The 23,783-nt window shown below is 37.8% G+C and overlaps 3 protein-coding genes across 6 annotated transcripts in view; 2 read left to right on the top strand and 1 right to left on the bottom strand.

Moving 5' to 3' along the window:
- The first annotated feature begins 137 nt into the window (after positions 1–137).
- Positions 138–6,269, top strand: LOC132795279 (RRP12-like protein). The gene is made up of 10 exons (XM_060805929.1): positions 138–380; positions 450–1,009; positions 1,141–2,039; positions 2,755–3,639; positions 3,700–3,834; positions 4,139–4,571; positions 4,637–4,905; positions 4,965–5,152; positions 5,216–5,750; positions 5,818–6,269. Exons 1-10 carry the CDS (start codon positions 239–241, stop codon positions 5,960–5,962), a joined length of 4,191 nt encoding a protein of 1,396 aa, XP_060661912.1. The 5' UTR covers positions 138–238; the 3' UTR covers positions 5,963–6,269.
- A 319-nt stretch (positions 6,270–6,588) lies between these two features.
- Positions 6,589–8,291, bottom strand: LOC132795280 (transport and Golgi organization protein 2). Of its 3 annotated transcripts, XM_060805931.1 has the most exons (5): positions 8,156–8,291; positions 7,812–8,070; positions 7,566–7,688; positions 7,194–7,431; positions 6,589–7,138 (listed from the first exon to the last, which is right to left on the bottom strand). In XM_060805931.1, exons 2-5 carry the CDS (start codon positions 7,954–7,956, stop codon positions 6,694–6,696), a joined length of 951 nt encoding a protein of 316 aa, XP_060661914.1. In that variant the 5' UTR covers positions 7,957–8,070; positions 8,156–8,291; the 3' UTR covers positions 6,589–6,693. The 3 variants fall into 3 exon arrangements, with proteins under 3 accessions (XP_060661914.1, XP_060661913.1, XP_060661915.1); XM_060805930.1 differs by having other exon boundaries at positions 7,812–8,291; XM_060805932.1 differs by having other exon boundaries at positions 7,194–7,323; positions 7,812–8,285.
- Positions 8,292–8,605: 314 nt separating this feature from the next.
- LOC132797012 (nuclear factor of activated T-cells 5) overlaps positions 8,606–23,783 on the top strand; it is a 54,505-nt gene continuing 39,327 nt past the window's right edge. For both annotated transcript variants that reach the window (XM_060808418.1, XM_060808416.1), the window contains exon 1: positions 8,606–9,685. In XM_060808418.1, the coding sequence (XP_060664401.1) occupies positions 9,577–9,685 (109 nt within the window). In that variant the 5' untranslated portion in view covers positions 8,606–9,576. The remainder of the gene's footprint in view (positions 9,686–23,783) is intronic.

Below are 23,783 nucleotides of genomic sequence, written 5' to 3'. Positions count from 1 at the left end.
TTACCATGTACGCATATTGTATGTGGGCTTCCTGGTATATTTTGCAATATAGCCAGCTGGCAACGCTACTCATGCCACAGCTGTTTTTCTGCTTTGGCAGGTGTTGCACGATATCGATACCGATATATGAAATCGATAACAAACAAACTTGCTCTAGCTGTGCGTGCTGCACGTGTTTTAATTTTGCATTTTGAATTCAAGCAAATAACACAAAAAGTGGTAACAAAAACTGTGAACAATGGGTAAATTTCGTTCGAAATTGAAGCGCCACAGCAAGGGCAAAAACTGGAGCAAGGGCCAGTCAGCCGTCTCGAATCCGGATCAAATGAAGCATCGTCTCAAAGCCAAGTCGCGTTTCTTTCAGCCAAATTTGAATTTGGGTAAGCAAAGTACCAAAAAGTTTTGTTTTTAAAAGTGGTCACTTATGGACTGTGATGTTTTATTATTAGCTGCTGCAGCTGGCACAAGCAATAACAATGGCCTCACCATGGAGGCGGTGCACAAACACGAACAGCGTCTCGCATACAACACAGAGACGACAACAGTTAGCGACGTGGCCGGTAGCCTGAAATCCTTTCGGCTGGATGACGCTGATGACGATGGCATGTCGGGAATGTCCGGCACACAGCCGAGCACCGTTAAAACCTTCCAGACCTTTGCGTCCAACTACAGCAGCTGCAGCAACGTGAGCTTTAAGAAGCTGCTCACTGGCTTTCGCGCCTCATCCGATTTGCACAAGGAGATGCTTGCTATACTAAGCGCACTTACCGAGATCATACGTGAACGTGGCGGCGGAGAGACATCCACCGAGTACTTTCTTTTATTGCTCAATCAAATTGAGGCAGCCACCGAAGAGCGCGACATCATTGCCGGCATCGCTTTGCTTTCCATGGGCATCAAGTCGGTGCCATGGCCTGTGCTGCGCAAGCGTTTCGATCAAACGGCAGCCACCATCCAGCAGTTACTGCAACGCTTTATCGACTCCAGCAATCAGTCTGTTATACGCTATGTAAGTATTTCAAAATCGATAGAAAATGTTCTTTTCTTTGATGAGAATACATTTTCGTACTTTAATAAGAGTGTCGATTTCAGTCCTATATATTAAGTCTAAATAAATATTCAATTAATTGTTGCTTTTAGTTGATTGGCTGCATGTCGGTGCTACTGCGTGCCCAGGATTATGCCACGTGGTCGTACAGCTCGACGTTCCAATACTTTGATGCACTGCTCGCCTTTAGCATACACTCCCGTCCCAAGATACGTAAGGCAGCACAACACGCTATCGTCTCGATCATACATGGCAGCTGCTTCATGCTGCCCACCGAAACCGGACCAGACACTGAGCCGGAACCATCGAAGATAAAGCATCATCCGGCTGGGCCGCGTGTCACCAAATTCTGTCTGTCGCAATTTAAGCCCGAGGTGCTGGCCAATGCCCAGACCACAGTGCTCTACACTCTGGCACTGCTGAAGGATACGCTGGCCGGCTTTCGTACCGAGGACATACGCAGCGTGTGCGAACATTTGCTGTCCATCATGACGGCTGCCAATGTGCTGGTGCGCACCAATTGCTTTCAGGCATTGCACGCACTCTTCCTCACCCGCAGCACCAATCTGAATGCCACGCTGTGTGCGAAGTTGTTGGCCGCCATACATGAGTATCGTCCGGATCGCAGCGATGTGCGTCAAACACTCTCATGGATCACAGTGCTCAAGGAGGGTCATGTGCATCTGGCCACCTTGCAACTGGACTTGTGCATACAAGCGTTGCCGCGTCTCTTTGACGTCTGCACCACAGATCTGTGGCTATCGGATCGCAGCGAATTGATTGTCGGCGTTTCCAATTGCATTAAGGAGCTGCTGCAGGATTGTGTGGCACGTGCCTGTGCCACCAAAGAGCTGGCCGATGTGCATCGTCAGTCGGTGACGAAGATCATTGGATCGCTGCACAAGATGCTAAATGCACCATTCGGCGAGATCTCCAAATATGTCATACTCATCTTTGGCATTGTGTTTGAGACGTGTGGCAAGCATTTTGGGTGAGTGTGGAACATTAATTTTAAGAATTAGAAAATACTATATGTGAATTTTAGTATAATTGTAATAGTATACCATGCTGTCAGTATTCTAGCATTGTTTAACATATACTAAATGTGCATTTTAGTATAATTATAATACTATATCACGCTGATAGTATTCTAAAATTAACAGTGGTCTTTATAGTGTTCATTTATTGAGAATATACAAAATGTGAATTATAGTATAATTATAAGTGACAGTATATGTGTATTTTAGTTATACTACTTATACCATGATGATAGTACTCTAGCATTATCTAGAATATACTATATGTGCATTTTAGTAGAAGTATAATACAATATCACACCGATAGTATTCTAGAATTATATTATTATAGAATTATAAGTGACAGTATATGTGTATTTTAGTATAAGTATACTACTTTACCACGAAGATAGTATTCTAGCATTATCTAGAATATACTAAATGTGCATTTTAGTACAATTACAATACTATACCATGATGACAGTATTCTATCATAACCTGTATGGTCCTTAAATGATAATTTAATAGTTCAGACAGTACAAAGAGTTTCAAATGGGTTTAGAAGTAATCTTATTGATTAATTTTTTTAATTAAATTTTGAAAAACATATTCATATGGATTATATTAAGTTTCCTGTGCTGCATTTCGTACACATTTATAATTACTTTTATTCCCTTTTTGGTTTTGCAGCGCGGAGCTGAGCAACTCGCTGGCCACGATTGGCAAACGTATCGACAGCCAAGGTGCACTGCGTCTGCAGATCGAGCACACGGTGATTAGCGCCATCAAGGCACTCGGTCCCGAACTTGTGCTGAAAGCGCTGCCGCTCAACGATGGCAGCGGCGGCGTGAGCATGGAACGCTCCTGGCTGTTGCCACTGATGCGCGAAGGCGCCACCGGCGCCAGTCTGCAGTTCTTCTTGGAGCATGTGATACCGCTGGCACAACACAGTCAGGCCAATTGGCGTAAGTTCGCCGCCGACGAGAAGAACGTGTCGAAGGCGCACATCTACGAGCTGATCAGTTGCCAGCTTTGGGGTCTTTTCCCCGGCTTCTGTCGTCATCCACGTGATCCCGAATATCTGCGCCAATTGGCGCCCACATTGGGCGAGGCACTGCAGCATAATCCTGAGTTTCGGGCAGCAATCTATGATGGTTTAATCGAACTGCTGGACGAGAGCCAAAGTCCAGAATGTCATGCGGCCATAGCGCAATATGCACGCAACTTCCTGCCGCGTCTCTTCAACATCTACATCCAGAAGCCGAAGGGCACCTACGAGGCGGATCTACGCAAGCGTGCTCTCGATGTGATACGCTTGTATATTGCACGCGCTCCCGCCGATGTGCAGAATCAGCTCTTTGAGAGCGCTCAGGAGCTATTGGCAGGCAGCGCGGTGGCCACGTTTGAGTACGATGCGTATTTCGACATCAATGCGGCCATTGTGTGTGTGCAAAAGTGTCGCGGCATCGAAGCCTACTTCGAGAAGTATATGGCGCCCGTGTTGCGCAACGACAAGTCCAAGCTGGTGTCCCGCGACGAGCAGAAACTGAAGAAGCAGCAGCGCAAGACTTACGAGTAAGTGCAGCAATTTGATATTCAAATTCCTATTATTTATTTTTATTTTCTGCCTTGCAGATTGCTGCGTGAGCTGATGACTTCGGAGCAGGCATCGTGCCAGAAATTCACACGCAAGAATTGCCTGCAGCTGCAGCAGATTCTGCTCGAGGCCTTCGATACCACATGCAACGTCTGCCAGGCGTCGCGTTTGCAGTAAGTCTTGAAAGCGATTAGACTAGTTTTAATAGGGTAGAATGGTATTATAAGTTTGTGCCTCCAGGAAAAGAATGTAACAGACTGAAGGAGGCAGCTCCAATCCTTTTAAAGTCTATATCCATATCGGTCTGTCTGTCCTAGATCTCAGAGGCTATAAAAGATAGAGATATAATATTCGATAGCAGATAAAGTTTAGCGGGTATCTCACAGTCGAGCACTTTCGACTTATTATAACTGCTTTTTGTATATACCTTTACCTACAATATCTAAAATACCTTTTGCACCTTTCTCTACCACACAGTTGCCTTAAATCGCTGCTCGATTGCCGCACCAACCTCAAGTACAACGATCAGCTGGTGATGAAGGCTATACCAGAGGCTGTGCTCAACTACAAGGACTTCTCCACACGCAAGGAGCAGGTGGCCGAGCAGCTGATCAAATTGATTGTCAATCTGTATCAGGAGGCGGGCAAAATTAATGAATTCGTGGACATTCTAATCGCTGGCTTCACCGGCGACGAATCCCTATCGACAAACACAATTCTCGCCTTCCGTGCGGTTCTGCAGCAGCAAGGACAACATCTCACAGTGAGCACTTTGGAGTTTGTGCTACAACAGGTGTCGGTGTTTCTGGTGCAAAAGTCCAGGCATCAGGCGGAGGCTGCCGTTGCCTTCCTTATCACATTCATCAAGGTGATGCCCATACCGCTGGTTGCTAATCATCTCGAAACGATTGTAAGTGAAGTGTATAAAGAAAAGAAAACGGAAATTCTTTAACGCAACTGTTTTTGAATTTGCAGATGCGCGCTTTGTCCGCCATGACGAAGGACACGAAGCGCTATTGTCGCATACAGATTGGTTATTTCCTGAAGAAGCTCTGCAAACGCTTTAGCACCGAGGAGCTGGCACGTTTTGTGCCTGGTGATGATGAAGTCACACATCGTCGTCTCAAAAAGATACGCAAGCAAATGCGTCGTGATACGCGCAAGAAGCAAAATGAGGAGGCGCAAGCTGAGAGTTCTGATGAGGAGCAACTCATTGGTGGCGAATTGGAGCCAAAGAGTTATACGTAAGAGTGAAGCTAATATGTAATTATTTCATACTCTAATTGTAATATTTCGACTGCAGCATTGATGATATTTTGGCCGACTCGGACTCGGATCTGCCCGAGGACATGGACACAGAGGAGGGCGCTGCGACGTCTAGCAAATCCAAAAACAAGACTAAGTCCAAGCAGGCACGCAGCACTTACATACGCGAGGACGAAGATGAAATTGTCGATTTGGCCGATCTCAAGTCCATTGGCAATGTGCTGAGTAAGTTGCCATGCTCTGAAGTTGCTTATGCTCTATTTTAAATGATGATTTTTACTTTTTCAGCGAGTGGTTCGTCGGCCGCAGCTGTGAGCAGTAAACTGGCCAAGGCCAAGAAACCACAATTGGCCAATGGTGGCTTCAAGACCGCCGACGATGGCCGTCTGATCATCAGCGACAAGGCGCTGCGTGGCCAAGGCACGGCTGACGACGACGATGATGATGGCTCCGACAGCGATGATTCGTCTGCGGATAGCGGTCATGTGGCCGGTGCCGCTGGCAATCCCAAGCGTGGCATGGAAGATGATTCCAGCGATGAGGAGGAACTGCAACAGGCGACAACAGCGAAGCGTAAGCGCAAGGCAACCAGCGATGCCATGAGCATGCGCTCCGGCGTCACCAGCGCCAGCACACGCAAGGGTATCCATCGTCCGCTTGGCGGTGGCGGCAAGTCTAGCGATGCCATGTCTGTGAAGTCCGGCGTAAGTCGCGTGGCTGGCAGCGAATACAGCACCAAGAAGGCCAAGGGTGACATGAAGAAGAGCGGCAAACTAGATCCCTATGCCTACATACCGCTCACTCGCAACACGCTCAACAAACGGTGAGCTTCCTAATACGCTTTTTATTGCTTTATAAATGGCTTATTTACAAATTGTTTTTACACACAGCAAACGCGCCATGAATTCACGCAAATTCAAAAGCGCAGTGCGTGGCGCTGGCGGAGGAGGAGATGAAGGGGGAGCTACTGGAGGCGGAGCAGGAGGCAGGGGAAAAGCCCGTGGAGGCGGACGTGTTGGCAAGAGCTACAAATAGGGCGAATGCATCATAAAGATAACTCGTAACTTAACTCTTGCATAACACAAACACACACAAATTGCTGTTATTTCGCTTAAATAATATAAAAACAAAATATATATATAATCCTCTTATACGAGCATGTTGTGTAGATATGTCTGATATTTAAACAGCTGAGCATGATACGAATATTATGCTAGCATCATTTTTATGGAACACTTTTGACAGCTTTTCGAGAGAGTTGTGGCAAATCTTACTATGAATGAATCCACATGAATATGTTTTTTTTTATATACAATTGTATTTTATTTCAATGAGAAATAAATGATCATATTATAAATAAAAATTGAAAGCGGGTTTCCAAGTTATTTTCTTAGTAAATGAATCTGACTGTATTCAAATATATTTTCATGTAATCGCAATTGTTTGTAAAAACAGTAAGTTGCTTTCAAATAATTCAACAATACAAAGCATTGTTATTAAACTGATTTACTACAAGTGTTGTAACAAACTTAATGTCTGTTTAAAACTCGAATTCCATTTGAAATAATGCAAGTGAAATAAAGTTACAAATTGCAACGTAACTTTGTATAAAAGAAAACAATGTCAATTTTTACAGCTTACCTTTACAACTAGCAAACAACTTTTCATACTTTGTAGGAGACTTAACAGTCACAATTTATTTTTATTATTATTGCTTTTAAGCACCGCACATTTGTGTGAGGCGGCGTCAAGTGTATTTAAATGCTTTAGAATTGCTTTTCAATATGCGTGCGACGCCACTCGCCATCGGGCTCCAAACCCGCCATGGTCTCCTCAATGAAATGCAGCTTATTGTTCGCATCCACCAGAATGAGCGAATGTGTCCGACTGCCATAGCCATGCTCCGGGATGTGGACATTCAGGGCACTTAGTCCTTCGCCCCAGCTGGGCGCACGTCGCTTCAGCTCGACATCGGGCCAGAATTTATGCTTGTTCTTCAGCAACTGCAACAGCTCGGCACTCAAGGTTTCCACACTCGAGTGGCCATGCTGTTGGACGATCTGATCGAAATGCTGCTGACCGTATTGGACTTTCTCGAAGGGAGCATCGGGCAGACTGTTGCCAAAGCCATAGCATTGGCCTTGCTTAAAGGGCGCCAGCGTTGGCGGTACATTGCTAAGCAGATTGATTTCCGCCGGTTTCGAGGAATCACTGAAATAAAAGAGAAAGTTAAAAGAGTTGATTAACTGTTGGATTTATTGCTTACCCAATTTCAATGGATACGAAATTGAAGGCACTGTATTTGGTGCAGTCGGCGAGCAGTTGTTGATTGTAGTTGGCAATGTTGTGTTGTTCATCTGATTGACGCACAAAGTCAGCGACGATCATTCCGCGTCCTAGTAAGAAATGTTCGTTATTTGTTTGTTGTTGTTGTTGTTCATGCCGTTGCTTGTGCTGGCTGTTGTTGCTGTTGTTATTATGCGGTTGCAAAATGTTTTTGTGCGCTTTCGAAACAAAGAAAGTTTTTGGGGTGCGTTAGGAAACAAGCAGGCAAATGAAAATGGGAATTCAATGAAGTGTGGAAATGAAAATGTAGGTCATCTATAGGTTTGTGTGTGTGTGTGTGTTTTGTGTTTACCAACTGCATTGCGTGGCTTTGGTTCGCCGGTCAAATTGAGCAGGGCGCCCACCTTAAAGACGCCTTTGTCGCTGCCAATGGCCAACCAGGTGCCACCCTCGCGACCCGGCTCCAGATCGATGCCTGTGAAAATAGAATTTGTTTTTGAAAAGAGCCTCAACAGGGGTTTGTGTCTTCGCTAAGCACTGATTGACACAACTGCTATTCGGTTGTTGCCCAAACTAGGATCGTTTTAGATCAACTTACCACCATAGACCTGCTGGGAGTCAGTCCATTTGGCCACCTGTTGTGTGTCGCGAGCAAAGAATTCGTCGCGATTCGAGGCCAAGATCAGTTTGTAGCCATCAACGCTATCGGGCTGTGAATTAGCATAGAAGAATATCACACACATGCTTGTCGATGCGCACTCCAAATTTGACTCGTCTTGATGATTACTGTGTTGTTTTCAGTCTGTACTCTGTGTCTGTGTTGTTTGTGCCTCTTTCAGTCTCTTTGTTGCTTTGTTCTAGGGTTAACAATTTATCACGAACTTATCGCTGACTTTGAACGCATATATATCAGTATATACGTTTAGCTTATCCGCTTCTTACTTGTTTACGCCACGCCTTCTAGATGCGATTGTGATTACACGTATTGTCAACAAATAAATATGTATATGTACATTTCGGATTGTATAATTGTTGTTATTGTTTTTATTGTAGCACTTGCCTTCTTTTCAAATTTGCATTTTCAGCTGATTTTTGTTGTCAACCAACAGCAGCGTGTGACCGTATATTGTCATTTCAAAATCTACTACTTTACGCATTATGGCGCCATTTGTTTGTCGACAAAAATAAAAAAGTTTACAGAATCTTCAACATTATCATTAAGATTATCAAATGCGGCCATTCAGTAATTTATATGTATATATTAGTAATAAAAAAAACAAGCTATCACAAATTGCTGCACTGTTTTTTACTTATCGATTTACACTTTTGTGTTATCGGTAGCCCTGGTAGACGAAAGTTGCGACGTCTGGGCTAGTAAATCGATCCGGCAACACTGCGCAACCAGTTGAATGCAAAAGGGCCAGCGTCGTTCCAAAAACTGAATCAATTATTTTGTTTTTTTAATGTGCAAAACGCGTGTGTTTATTAACAAAAACTATTGCAAACGCAAGTGAATGCATTGGTCAACAGTTTAAGCATAAAATGCATGTGATGCACGCTGTTTTATGCAGATATTTTGAACAGTTTTTGTTGAAAAAGCAGCCACAATTCAATTCCAACTCATACACGCGCAACGCGTGCATAAACATACATATAAGCAAAGCATAGAAAAAAGCAACACAAGAAGAAGAACAACAACAACGACAGCAGCAGCGAATGGGTGCAAAAGAGAAAGAAAAATAGAAGAGTGTGGAGCGAGACTGTGGAATAGCAAACAATAATATAATTGATAAAACAAAAAGTAAGCAAGTACAACAACTTGAAACGATTCTGCGCCAAGAGAAGCAAATAGGAAAGGAATCGAAAACGGGAAACAAAAGCGAACGGGAAACAGGCGAAACTATTTTATTTGTGACTCTTGTGTGCCGCGTATTCGTCACCGTCGTCGTTGCCGTCGTCGTCGCTGTCGTCGTCTTCGTCCCTGCGTCAATCGCCTACAACAAAAAAAATATTGAGTGTGTTGTTGCTACTAAAAATAGCAACAAATAGACAAAAAAAAAACCCGCAAACGCTGCCGTCGACATCGACGTAGCTGTCGCTTCGAACTTTGGGCTTCGCCTGCTTTTAGTTTCATACAGCCTGTTGGCTGAGCTAGGAGTTTGACAACAAAAACAAACACACTAATAAAATATATATTGAAAAGTGCAATTAAAATAAGCAGCAGTGTTATTTTTTTCGGTTATATTTTGTTTTGTTTGTCGATAAACAGATAACAAATAACAGTACCAAGAGCAACAAGATAACAAAAACAAAATCAACAACAACAATAACAATAACAATAATAGTGACAACGGATCAACACAATGCTGTTGAAATTCACAAAAACCAGTGGAGCCGGCGGCGCGGGTTTGGGTTCCAGTTCATCATCCATGCAGGCGACCACAACGTACGCAGTGCGCGGCGGAGGAACAGGTTTGTTATTGCTTATTTCGTATTGCTTATTTCGTATTTGGTATTTCTCTTCTTGTTTATCGCGCACTCCTTCTCGCTCATTTCGAATTGAGCTTTACTTCGCTTATTTTTACCTTTACCTTTCTGTCTTAAGACATAAGTATGTGTGTACTGGTTAAAGCAAACGTATCGATAAATGCTTTGATTTTGATAACGGCTCTTTTCGACAACAACACCAACAGCAACAGCAACATTCAAATAACTAAACACGTAAAAAAGAAAAACAAAACAAGAGCAACAGCAATAACATTGAGCGGCGCTCTCTCTGATTGACTTCCACACTACAACACAACACATACAAGTATATGTACATATGTTTGTGTGTATTTGTGTATGTCTATTCTTCACTGTTCGCCCTTACTCCGCCCTCGCTCCGCCCCCCGCAAGCATCGACACGCACGTGTCTACATAATTCAAAACATCATCAGCGCCGCACAGTGGTTAAAAGCTGTGTTATCATTGGGGCAGTTTTGGGAACATATTCGTTTTGTTTATTATTGTCATTTAGTTAGAAAAATTGTATGCTTATCTAGTTAAAACTTGAGCACTTTCATCCTTTCATTGACAATTAAACTTCTGACTAAATAAATAAATAGTTACCATCCTATTCAATTGAAAAATATATTTATAAGTTGTTCCCCAATATTATCTTTGCTTAAATAAATTTCTTTATAGAAAAGCATTACAGTCTGCACGTTTTTATATTATCATATAAATTGACATAGACGTGTCTCTATTTCTATAAATTAAAGTAGATTACATTAATATGAACAAAATTTATTCGACAGCAAAACCGTCTCAATAAAAAAAGTTTGCTGCAGTAGCTTAAACAAAATATTAAATTGACAAATAAAAAGTTATAAATAAGGTTATCGAACAGAAGCAGAAGAAACAAAAACTGACTACTAAATTTATTATAGCAGCGACGAACATTCTGCTTGTTTCTAATCATGAATTTCATAATTTATAATGTCTTTTTTGCAATACCCCAGAGCTTTTAATTAATGGTAGTCAAAAATAAAAGAAATGAAAAAAACTAATGTATTTTTAACGGCAATCTCCCACTGTGCGACAACAACAAGAACAAGAACGTTGGCGTTCTCTCGACTTGTTGGCTACGCTATGTTCGAATGTTTGTATGTGTTCATTGTACATAATTCTATGTTTTCTGGGATGCGATGGGGAGGGGGGAAGGTTGTTTGTGTAGCTTTTGCGTAGGTCACTGGACACACGTGGCAAAAACAACAGCGCTTTGATCACGACCATGATATACCCTAAACTCCCCAGCAAATGAATGGAGATATTTGATAAAAGCCAATTAAAAGGTCGATTAGCTTAAATGAACCTTAACGATAATATGTTGGGTATTTATTTGAAAATAATTATTGAACCCATATATATGTGTATATACCCATTAGATCCATTCAAATGGTGCAGGGTATTGGAGTCGGTCTGTTTCTTGTTTTTCGCAGATTAGATAGCATAATGGCTTTATTCGAATCCTTTAGGGTTGCTTGTTACTTGCAGTTTGTGTGTCGATTTCCGTTATGAGACCATCGCCATCTTTGTCTGTCGTTCTTCCGCCGGTTTGAATCTATTCGATTCGTTTCGTTTCGTTCCGTTGAGTGCTTTTTGCTTGTGTGTGTTTGCCAATGCTCAATTGATAACATTTAATATTGTCTACAAGGTCGAGCCACACACACACACACACACACTTACACACACACAAAGTGACCGACCACCTGCCGCGTCTCCAGACCACCCTCAATTCGCTGTCCACTGCCCACGTCCTACTCAACAATGTATTCAGTCCTTGACGCTGCTGCTGTTGTCGCTTGGTGGCTAGGACAACAATAAGAGCAATAACAATATCAACAGGCCACTCTTTGTCTTAGCCTCGAAGACAATCGGAAGCCACTTAATCAAGACACAAAATATGTGTGTTTGTGTGTGTGTGTCTTGGGAGCTTCGAGCCTTGAGAAATGTCTAATCCACTCTAATTGAGAAAGCATGTTGAAGTGTCCTTTTGCATAGCAAGTTGAGACTTCGCAGCAAGTTAAAATTCACAGCATAAGCTATTTAATTTTAAGTCATTGAGTTTTTGTAGGGATTATTTGAGAATCATTTCGATTGGTAGTCATTACTTTTTGTTTAATTAAAACAATTTTCAATTGTGAGGCGTTTATTAATAAGATATGCATTCAAATGTTTACTTTTTTAAGAAGTAACTTTCTACTTTTGTTTTTTGTTGGTAAATTAGTAATTGAATAGAAAAAGAAATGCACTATTCAAGAAACTGTGAAGCATACTCAGCTGTTGGATTGTCTGTATTATTTTGCAATATACAAAAATACCAAACGAATATATACCATTTGCTTTATGCGGTAGATATTCAGTTTTTAAGCTCAGAGAATCTGGGTCCAGTGAAGTGAGATAAATATTTACATTTGTAAATTTTTAATATAGAATACTAAATAAATAAATAAAGTACTAAATAAATTAAATACTAAATACCATTTATGGTATATACTTTGTTCTACCTAAATAAGTAAACAAAGTACTAACAAAATAAATAATATAAATATAAAAACCAAAATAAAAAGCATATAAAATAAAATACCGATATAAAGCAACATTTTATTGGATTTTCTGTTCTTGGTACAATTCCAGCATAAATTATAGATCAAGTTGAGTGGAGAGGAAAGCATAACTGACCCACTTAGTGGTTTTCCAATGTCATTAAATGACACAACGCGTCGGCGGCTTTGTTTTGCAATATCTGGCCAGACTTGATCTGCTCCTTAGTGGAAATTCTTTTGTGACGTGTTGTGCGTCAGTCAATCTCTGAGGGGGATTTTTCGTTGAATGTTTTGGTGCGGGAATAATTAATAGATCTGCAGTTACATACATGTGTAGTACATATGCATATTACTGGAAGCCGTAACAATTTAACTATGTCCAGCTCTCAGCGAACTCGACCATTTATTTCCTCTCTCTCTCTCTATCTCTCTCGCACACACTCTTTCTCCATCTCTTAATTGGTTCGTCAAGTCTCGTGACTAGACTTTAGTCAGCAAAATGCCGACGACAAGTTGGCCTCCACAAACAGTCAGTTAGTCGGTTAGTCAGTGCTGACAAATATTTTCTATTATATGCTATTATATTATATTATATAGCATGTGCAATTTTCTGCCCGCTAAATTTGTTAATGATCTAGGGGCGTTTTCGCGTTGCGTCGCATCGCATCGCATTGGATTTCAGGTTCTCCAAGATATCATTTGTTTGCCTATTGAATTTGTTATGGAATGTTGTCGATCTCTCTCTTTATCATCTTTCTTCCTCTCTCCTTTTATCTATATGTTTCTCTTTCCATCGCTTTGTTGCAGTGCATTTGACAATTTTGGCGAGCCCCCACCTCAATTATTTTATTGTTACGATGTTTTTCACACAGTCAACCGACTAGATCGGCTATAGACAGTCGGGTAATGCATCATTAGATATTCGCAGTCTCCCTCGGCTTCATCTCTCTCTCACTCTCTCTCTTCTCCCCTCTCTCTCACTCTGCTGAGTCGTGTGTTATTGTGCTACCTCACAAGTCAACGTCAGCAATTGCGGCAGCGTCAAAACAAAATGATTAGTGTTTGTTTTTGTTGTTGCTATTATTATTATTATTTGGTATCGGATTTTCCCTTGTGTTCGATTCAAATGAATTTGATTTTTTTTATCTTGCGAGTCCATTAGCTAAAAGTTTTTTCGTTGAGATCATTCTTTAAACTCGATATTAATATTGACAGCACTCGCTGGATAGAACTTTTAATATGTTATGGTATATTGTTGAACAAGCAGTATTATTTTAATACTGTCAGGGTTTTTGATTGAAAGATTATTCTTTGAATTGAATAATCTGAATATGATATTTCTTAATATGTTTCAATAAATAGTATATTGATCAACAGAGATTGATTCAAAGATTATAATTTGAACATGGTATTTCTAAAATAAATTGTTCAACAAACAGTATTATTTTAATACTGTCAGAATTTTTGATTCGAAGATTATTCTTTGAATGAAATAAAAGTTTATCAACAATTTTATATTATTCAAAGATGCATTTCTCAGTTATTATCAGATGATAATAATAATTGATTATCCCTCTGCTATATTTCTAGCTAGGATAATTTTATCGTCGGTTATACCCATATGCGAATTGTTTTCGTTTTCGTTTTAATAACATTATAATGCACAACAATCAACTGGGCTACAAATTTCTATAAAATTGTTGAAGGCAAATAGCAACGCGACGACAACAACAATAAAATGCAATCAAAGTCTTTATGGCGATCGCATAAAATACATTTTTAGTGTGGCCGTATTCGCAATGAGGAACCATAAAATTACTCAGACACAAAGCACAAAGTGAAATGTGAAATGTGGGCCAAAGATTTGCATTGTCACGGGAATGAATCGCAGAGAACGTGACAGCGACAACAGCATCAGCATCAAGAGAGACTGTTGAACCGATCTGCAAAGTTCAAGTTGGAGCATTGCAAGTCCACGTGGAGAGTGATAAAATAATATCTGGGTTTAGATAACTTTCATCTTGGTTAAATAATCACAGTTTGTTAATTACATATTCAGGGGTCTTTAATTATACATTATTAGCTTGCGCATTCGCCGCTGGACTCTGAATTCATTTCATTTGCAATAATCGATTGTCCCAATTTGCTAAATTGTGAATGAGTGTGTGAATGAATGCACTCATTGCATTCAACGATTATTCCGTATTTTTAACAATTAATAAACCCTGTCCTGAGCATGATAATGAACATTTATTGCATCCGGCCATCGGTTTTAAATATAATTCATATAAAATTTCCGATAGCAAGGAAAGTTTTGGTTGTTACTAAACAGGGATATTACAATATAAATGACTGATACTTTAACTAGAACTGAAAAACTAGTTAAACAAAATTGTGTGTAATTAAGTACTGAACACGATAAATGATGAATGAAACGAAAAGAAGGGAAAACAATGTCTGTTGTTAAAGATATAAAATTTAATACGTTATGAAGTTGTAAGAATTCTGTTTTGACAGTTATCGATTTACTATCGAAAGATTTGCTGATATTACTATCAGATCAATTTTGTTTATTACATTTTTAGGCTGAAATTGGAGAGTCATTTTAACTCTTTAAATCGAAAAGAAAACAATATTATATGGCTTATTAAAAATCCTAGAAATTTGTTCCTAATCTATCAAATCTTTGCAGTTATCGATATCCGATAATGATGATGATTGTCCGATTTTACTATCGAATGATTTTCTGATTTTACTATTGGATGACTTAAATTTTACTATCAAATCATTTTTGCTGTTTACCTTGGAGCTGAAATCAGAATGTCATTTTGACTTTATGATTATTGCATGATCGCCAATCTCGAGAGCTAATTCTGTTTTGCTGCTTGTTTGTCAATTCACATGGGCATTAAATGCTCGATTATTCTACGCGAATAACACAACAATTGTCTGAGATCGAAACGCAACGCCTGCAATATGCTTCTTGGGAGTTGACTGAACACAAAGTCGCCCTCTCTTCCCTTGGCTTCTCTCTCTCTCTCTCTCTTTCCTCTCCTCACCTCAATTGACAGCAGTCAAGGGGAGCTGCTGCCCCGGAAATGCCTCAAATGAAAAGCTCCAGGTCGTGTGTGACGTCCGTTATCGTCATCATTGTTGATCAGGGGATGCAGTGAGTCCCCTTTCAGCCGGTTTTCAACACCGGCAAATTGCAATGCTCTAACATCGCGGGTATATCAGTTGGGCCATGAATTTTGTGCGGCCAAAGCAATGGTGTTCTTAATAGAGTACTTGCCCATTGAAATATTACAATTATTGATGGCAAGTTCGGTATTATCATAATAAATAATTAAATTATTATTGACTGAATATATGGGCATTACCATAGGCATGACATTGTCTGAAGCAATCAATATTTATTGAATTTATTCCAGCCGAACATGTCGCAGTTCTTATACTTTTTGCTTTTTATTATTTATTTATATTTCGCTGATTCAATCAATTTTTTTTGTTACATTCGGTTTTTCGAGTTTTCATTTTTTTTTCGTTTTAACAATTTAGATAATTAGCTGTCTGTTTACTTAGAAGTAATTTTATGTGCTGTTGTTTTGTTTTTAATGCATGGTAATCAGTCTGAAGACCCCATAACGGAAGTTGTAAACCGCGTTGTGTGACGTCAATTGTTACCAATCGTCACCGCGGTGCGAATTTGTTTAATTAATTGATGTTATTAATCGAATAACAACGACTTCGATTCTTAAACCCAACGTTAAAGATTTCAACTTACTTGATGGAGAAGATATTTATGTTTTTGCAAAGTGTTTTTTTATGTGCACATATTATTTTTAATAAATACGATTTTTCTATTTTACGTATACTTAATATTGTTGCACAGATTTCTGCAAGCCATATAATGACTTTCTTGGAGTAAATTAGGAAATAATGAAAGAATGGTGAATGTTTTAATACTTTTGGGAAATATGCAAAAAGTGTTTTGTATATTTTTTGAAATAATAAATTTAGTTTTTTTGTTGTACGTATACTTAATATTACTGCATTGATATCAGTGATAAATATTTAGTTTTCAAATATTCTTAAGGGTATTTATTAAGTTGTATACGAATATATGTACGTATACTTAATATTACTGCTTTGTTACAGTATGCTTAACGTATACTTAATATTACAACAGTGATCAACAATTAACTTTTATGAAATACACTTATTATTAATGATAAATATTTAAAATTTAAAACGAATTTTAATTAATATATACCAAAGATACTAGTTTTTATGGTTTTGACAAATATTCATCCTTGACGTATACTTAATATTGCTGCAGTGATCAACGTTTAATATTTGTCACTTATTCTTGAGAATAATACGTTTATTTCTAGTTACGTATACGTAATATTGCTTAAGGGTAACCATGCGGTGCATTGTGTATCTTTTCTATTATTAATTTTTTTGTACGTATACTTAATATTGCTGTGCTGACTGCAGTCAAGTCGGTTTGTCGCTCCTAGGATTTGCGCAAATCTGCAAAACCGAAATGAAATATTGAACATGCAGCACAAATACACAAAAACGAACACGAGAGGTGAGAGCAACAAAGTCGTGTTATTCAATAGACTGACTAGCTATCTAGCTGTTGTTTGTATGTGTGTGTGTGTGCGAGTGTGTGTGTGCTCTGGTTGCTGTGGTACGCAATTCGCTAGCCAATTGCCTTTAATATTTCATTGTTGTTCTTTCATTCCATTTCATGCTAGCCTTGAACTCGCATTGGGTTCGTTCTGTCTGTCTCTCTGTCTCGCTGTCTGTCTGCCTGTTTGTCAGTCGTGCAAATGCAGGCAACAAATAAAATGATAACTAATAGCGACAAAACGATCGTTATAATCAAAAAGGCTTGCCCGTCGCCTGTCTCATTGTCATCGTTGTCATCACCATCGTCGTCATCATGGCCAATTTTCGATTTCATACGCTGTAAAGCAACAGTTAATAAACGGTATTGCAACCTTAGGCAAATTAAGGGCAGCGCTTGTAGTTTCAATTCTCAGAAACGGTGTTTGAAAAGTGCATTGTTTGTTAGACAAGCACTTTCATTAACTTTTTAGCAATATTGCCTATTAAAACTTCTGCTGTGAGCTCTTGCAAACAACAAAGATTCTAAAAACAAATCAGAGAAAGTAATATACGAATTTTTGATATATTTTTTTAAAGTTGTAATTAATTTGTTATATTAAAAAAAATGTTTTAAACTTAAATAATAATTTTAGATATTTATTTATTTAAAACTGCAATTCATTATTTCTATAAAATATATAACATTTTTTATTCTTGTAATTCTTTATTTCTATAAAATACAAAGAAATCATTAATCATTGATAAATTGATGATATATTTTTTAAAATGTTTAGTACTTCGTACTTTAGTAATAAATGTTTAAAAGTAATAAAACATATTTAGATATTGTTTTTTTTAATTTGTAGTTTCTTATTTCTATAAAATATTAAAAATTTTCTGTTTTTGATTATAAACTGTTCACAAATGACAAAAAAAAGTAATCAAGTGAAATTTTAGATTTACTTTAATTGTATAAAACAATTTCGCTTCTAAGCAGGTGTTGTAATAAATAATCCCTGAATGTAATATAACAATTTTCGATATAAAATATTAAAGTTTTTTCTTTTTTCAGTTGTGAAATGCAATACATCAAAATTTCATTTTAACTAAAATAATTTCACTTGAAGAAAAGTGTTTCCTAATGACAACAAGTTGTGTTTGTTGAGAAGTTATTGCAAAAAGAAATCATTGAAAGGAAATTGTGGATTACAAATATTTATAATGTTCTTTTTATACCCGCTACCCATAGGGTAGAAGGGTATTATAACTTTGTGCCGGCAGGAAATGTATGTAACAGGTAGAAGGAGGCATCTCCGACCCTATGAAGTATATATATTCTTGATCAGCGTCAACAGCCGAGACGATATAGCCATGTCCGTCTGTCCGTCTGTCCGTCTGTGTGTCTGTCCGTCTGTCCGTCCGTCCGTATGAAACACTGGATCTCAGAGACTATAAGAGATAGAGCTACAATTTTTTTTCGACAGCATTTGTTATGTTTGCACGCAGATCAAGTTTGTTTCAAATTTTTGCCACGCCCACTTCCGCCCCCGCAAATCAAAAAAATCGAATAACAAGCGTAATTTTAAAGCTAGAGTTACGAATTTTGGTTTATACAATAATTACTATAGTAGTTATGATTCCTGAAAATTTGGTTGCGATCAGATAAAAATTGTGGAAGTTATTAAAGAAATACTTTTGTATGGGCAAAAACGCCTACTTACTAGGGCTCTTAGTTGCTTTGGCCGACAATCTGGTACATTGTGCCGTCTATGGTATGTTTTGAATGGTGTGCTGTATCGATATACCAAACATACCATTTGGTATATTTTTAGTATTTTTTTTAGTATTTTCGGTATATTTTGAAAATAATACCGCAATATTTTGCACTTATTAAAAATGGGTAGCGGGTATCTCACAGTCGAGCACACTCGACTGTAAATTTCTTACTTGTTTTTTATTTATTTTTTTCAAAAATGTAATATAATGAAATTTAGTCACTAATATTTCTAGAAAAATCTTTTTAATGAAGCGACAATCTTTAGTTTGTCTTCATTTTTTCAATTTCTCGTATTGGATTTTTGCATGAACCATCTTGAATGGAGAGTCAGCAAGTTTTGCACTTTGCCCGGCTCAAATAATCAAATAATATTATTGGTGTTGTGTTTATTTGCCTATTTTTGGGCAAAGTCCCGTGGCGAGCCCCGAAAAAAACAAAAAAAAATGAAAAAAATTGAAACCCAGACGAGGAATGACTTTTGCCAAGAAGACGCAAAGACAACAAATATCGAATTTTTTGCCCTGCCTTCAACAAATAGCAAAATCATGACTTCCACCGTTGCCCGTTTGGTGGAAAAAAAGGGGACAGGGGAAGCTCTGGTGCAAACAAAACTGTGGCAATTATAATGATGGGACAGAGGTGGAGAACTGCGTTGTCAACTCGGCCCAGAGTCTCTCTCTCTCTGGTCGCAATGCGATGTTAACTGCCTGCCATTTAGAAACTCGTAAAACTTTGGCTCGTTGTCATTGCTGCAGACGTTTTCGATACCCTGTAGAAAATGTGGAAATGATTAATGCTTTTCTATTTGCAATTTGCAAAAGTACGAGATATTCAGATGTCGTTCAATCTTCTCAACATAATTTCTACTTGTTTTATTTCTTTTTGTTTTGTAGCAAAAGCGACGCAAAAATTATTCACGTGATGTGACATTATGAGTGTGTATGTGTGTGTGCGTGTGTGTGTGGGTGTGTTTTTCAACTTGCTCGTTGTATCTATGCACGAATCTATGTACTTATGTACAACTATTTTTATTATTTAGGTGCTAAACGAACGTTCTGCGTTCTGCACCTACTCCAAAATATGCAAAATTTTGTGTTGCGTGTTCAATTTTGAGGTTCGATAATTTTCATATTTTTTTCTTTCCTTGTTGTTTGATAATTGCTCGTTCTTCATCTTTGCTTGACACGTGAATGATGGCCGCGATGACACTCGAATGTCAGACACCCTTCTGCAGCCTTCACATACAAAAATGCCAATCAATTTGTGATTCTTATGGAACTGTATTTTATTGTTGTGTATATTAAAAAATATATATTTGTATTTATTTTAAATTTTAGTATTTAATAGAAATTAGTTTTATTTTATTATTTGTAATATTTATTTCGGAAAGTTATAGAATTGTAGAAGTTATTCAAAGAATACTTTTGTAAGGGAAAAAGAACGCCTATTTATTGCAAGTCTTAGTTGACAATATGGTATATTTTACACTGTATGGTATATTTTGAATGTAGTACTATATCAGTATACCAGAAATTGTATTTGATATATTACAAGTATACAAAGTATTATGTGTTTTAAAGAGGAATATTGAATTTAAAATCATATATTTATTTTATTATTAATATTTTGTATTAAATGTACACAATGCTTAAGGCTAAAAAAGAAATATTCATTAATTTTCACAAAATAATTATTTTATTTTTTGAATTAAAATATTGTAAATTCATTAAAAGTAAAACAGGCACAAAAATGGCCAAAGTTCCATATGAAATCATATTTTTTGTATGTAGGGTGTTGTTGTCAAAAATATCAAGTATACGCAACGTATTGAGCTGACTTTTCGCCAACATCTTTTGCAGTCTTTTTGTGAGAGTCTCTGCTTCGTTCTGTGAGTACAAAGCTATACAAAACACGAAGAGAAACACGGCGCGCAAAAAAATAAGAGAGCGCAGTCAGTTGAATAATGAAAAACATACATTAATTGTCGTTAATTGATGTATTTGGTTGGTTTGTCGAGTTGACTTGAGTTGAGTTAAGTCGAGTGTGCGTATGAAATTCATTTATTTTCAATCTGGCATTGCCTCGGCTTTTATTGTTTGCTTGATGATCATTGTGCATTATGTTGATGATATCGTCATTATTGATTATAATGATCTACATACAAACATGCAAGAGAGTCCAAGTACATGAATACTCTTATCAATTGAGTGTAACACACACACACACACGCGTATTTGTGTATTTGTTGCTCTGTGTGTGAGGTGTTTTTTTGTGTGAATGACTCAACCGACAGAAATGTCACAAAAAAGCGCTAAATAATTTTTAATGGGCATATAATTTTTTAGCAAATATCAAAAACAAAGCCAAAAAAAAAGTATAAAATGAAGTCTAGCTACAGTAACAAAGCTCTGCAAACTTCTCTGCTCTTTCTCTCTCTCTCTCTCTCCCTCTCTTTCTTGCTCGTTCGCTCTCTTGCTTTCTCTGTCGTGTTCGCTGTTACTTGGGCTTTGTCTGTTTGTCTGTTTTACAGCATCTTTCTGCGTCGTCGTATTGCGTTGTATACGATTTCTATTATTTGTTTACACATCAGCACACATACACACACACACGCCTCTGTAGATCTGTTTTTTTATGCGCAAGCGCCACAAAATAATAACAATAACAAAAGCAAAAGCAAATGGCAATAATAACGAAGGCGGCATCGCCACCAATCGAAAAAAAAGCGCACGCAAAACGCGCCTCAAGGTTGCGAAACGTTGCTGTTAATTTTCATTCAGCCTCTGCCCAATGCAGAGCACAGAGCAGAGCAAAGCAGGGAGAGGATCATAATACTATCTATGTACACATCACACACACACACACACACACACACAGAGAGCATTGATTAGATGCTTTAGAGCGAAGCAAACACTCTGAAAGAGTAGTCTAAAATTACAACTAAATAAATATGTTATGAATTAGCAGTTCGGATGGATCATCGGGGCGTATGCGTAATTCCGCGGAATTCCAATTATTACCTCTTCGCTTTAGTTGATAAAGTGTCACGCATGCAAACACCCTGTATGCGGCGTTAATGAGAGTTCAATTGAGCATTTATATTTGATAAGCTGTTGAAAATACTTGTATATTATATGACTAAAATAGAAACTATAAAATTCATTTGTATTGCTCGAGGGAACTCAACTAAATTTTGAGAAAAGTTTATTTCTAATTTTTATGATTTAGTATCATGATTATTTAAGAAATTCTTGGTAAAAAGCGCCTACTTACTATGGGTCTTAGTAGCTTCGGCTATTAAATGTAGAACTATATGAATATACCAATCATAGATTTTGTTATATTTTAGTATTTTTGTGGTATATAATATATACCATATATGGTTTATTTTTAGAGTAAGGTATAGGAATATACCAATTATAGCTTTTGTTATAGTTTAGTATTTTTGTGGTATATCATATATACCATATATGGTATATTTTTAGTATATGGTATATGAATATACCAATTATAGTTTTTTGTTATATTTTAGTATTTTTGTGGTATATCATATATACCATATATGGTATATTTTCAGAATATGCTATATGAATATACCAATTACAGCTTTTGTTATATTTTAGTATTTTTGTGGTATATTATATATTCCATATATGGTATATTTTCAGAATATGGTATTATTGAAAATAGTTTCTTTCTTATCGATATACCAAATAAAGAATTCGGTGTATTTTAGTATTTTTGTGTTATACTTATTTGGTATATTTTAAGAGTGTGGTATTAATGAAAATCGACTCTACCTTTCTGACTGGGTTTCTTTAAAGAAATCAAATAAAATCTAACTCAATATACTAATATTTAATATGCTAATAAATTGTTTGTATATTCATATAAGAACTCAACTAAATTGTAAGAAAAGTTTATTCGTAATTTATAATTTACTTCGTAATATCAAAATGTACTTGTTAAAATAATTCCTTCCTGAATTCATTCCCAACAAAATTCGAAACTAATTCTGCAAAGATTAATCTTTGTCCGAAAAGTTTATTTCCAATTTGAAATTCTTGCACTCAATCATAAAATTGCAATCGCCACGAATGCTTAATAACCAGATAATTTCACTTGTTGTATTTCAAAGGGTATTTCAGCGTCGTGTCAGCAGCGCATGTTGTTGTATTTTGTATTATTTGCGCTCTTGCCATTTTGATTGATTAACTGATTGATTTCAATTTGAGTGTAGCTCCAAAGTGCAGTGACAGCGTTTTCATGTTGTGCTTTGCTTTGTGGTTGCTTCTAGCATTCGTTATGATCTGTAGATCTCGTACCGCGCTTAAAGCGATATTCAATTGAGATCTTCTGTACAATCCCCTAAATAGATAGAGAGAAGATCGCGAGAGAAACAGAGACAGAGAGTAAGAAAGCAAGACAAAGGCAACCACAAAAGCAAAAAGCAAAAGCAAAAGTAAATCAACAACACGCACTCGTCACGTGACACAAAAACAATGGCAAATTAATAGCAGCAGCAGCAGCGACAACTGCAACAACAAACCCGAAACAAAAACAAATAACTAAAACAAACAATTACAACAACAAAATAAATGGGAATGTCGTTGTTGTTGTTGTTGTTGTTGTTGTTTTTGGCATATTTTTGGGCGAGAAGCGTGCAGCATTTTGAAAGTTGTGGATGCCGATTTGCAATGTACGTCACACCCGTAGTTATCACATATGTATGAGTATATACGTATATATATATATACATGTGAGATCAGATCGGCATCACACTTTGGTTTCGTGATGAGATCCCGCGCGAATTGAGAGAAGTCCCCAACCAGTCTCTCTCTCTCTCTCTCTCTCTCTCAGTTCTTTGCTATTCTCTTGCTTGCTAAAAAGTAAACAAAATCTTATCAGCAGCTGCGTCTGCGGCTGAGGCAGCAACGAATTCGTAGGCCAACTGGCACAGCTCACGCCCAGCTCATAAAGATACAGATACACTAAATATATTTACATATAAATGTATGTACATAACACACACACACACACACACACACAGTTGAGGTTGTGTCTCGTCGTCTGCTGCCTATTTGCC

The sequence above is a fragment of the Drosophila nasuta genome, chromosome X (genome assembly GCF_023558535.2).
Source record: "Drosophila nasuta strain 15112-1781.00 chromosome X, ASM2355853v1, whole genome shotgun sequence".
Classification (NCBI taxonomy): Eukaryota; Metazoa; Arthropoda; class Insecta; order Diptera; family Drosophilidae; genus Drosophila; species Drosophila nasuta.
This window is presented reverse-complemented; position numbering and strand designations above follow the sequence as displayed.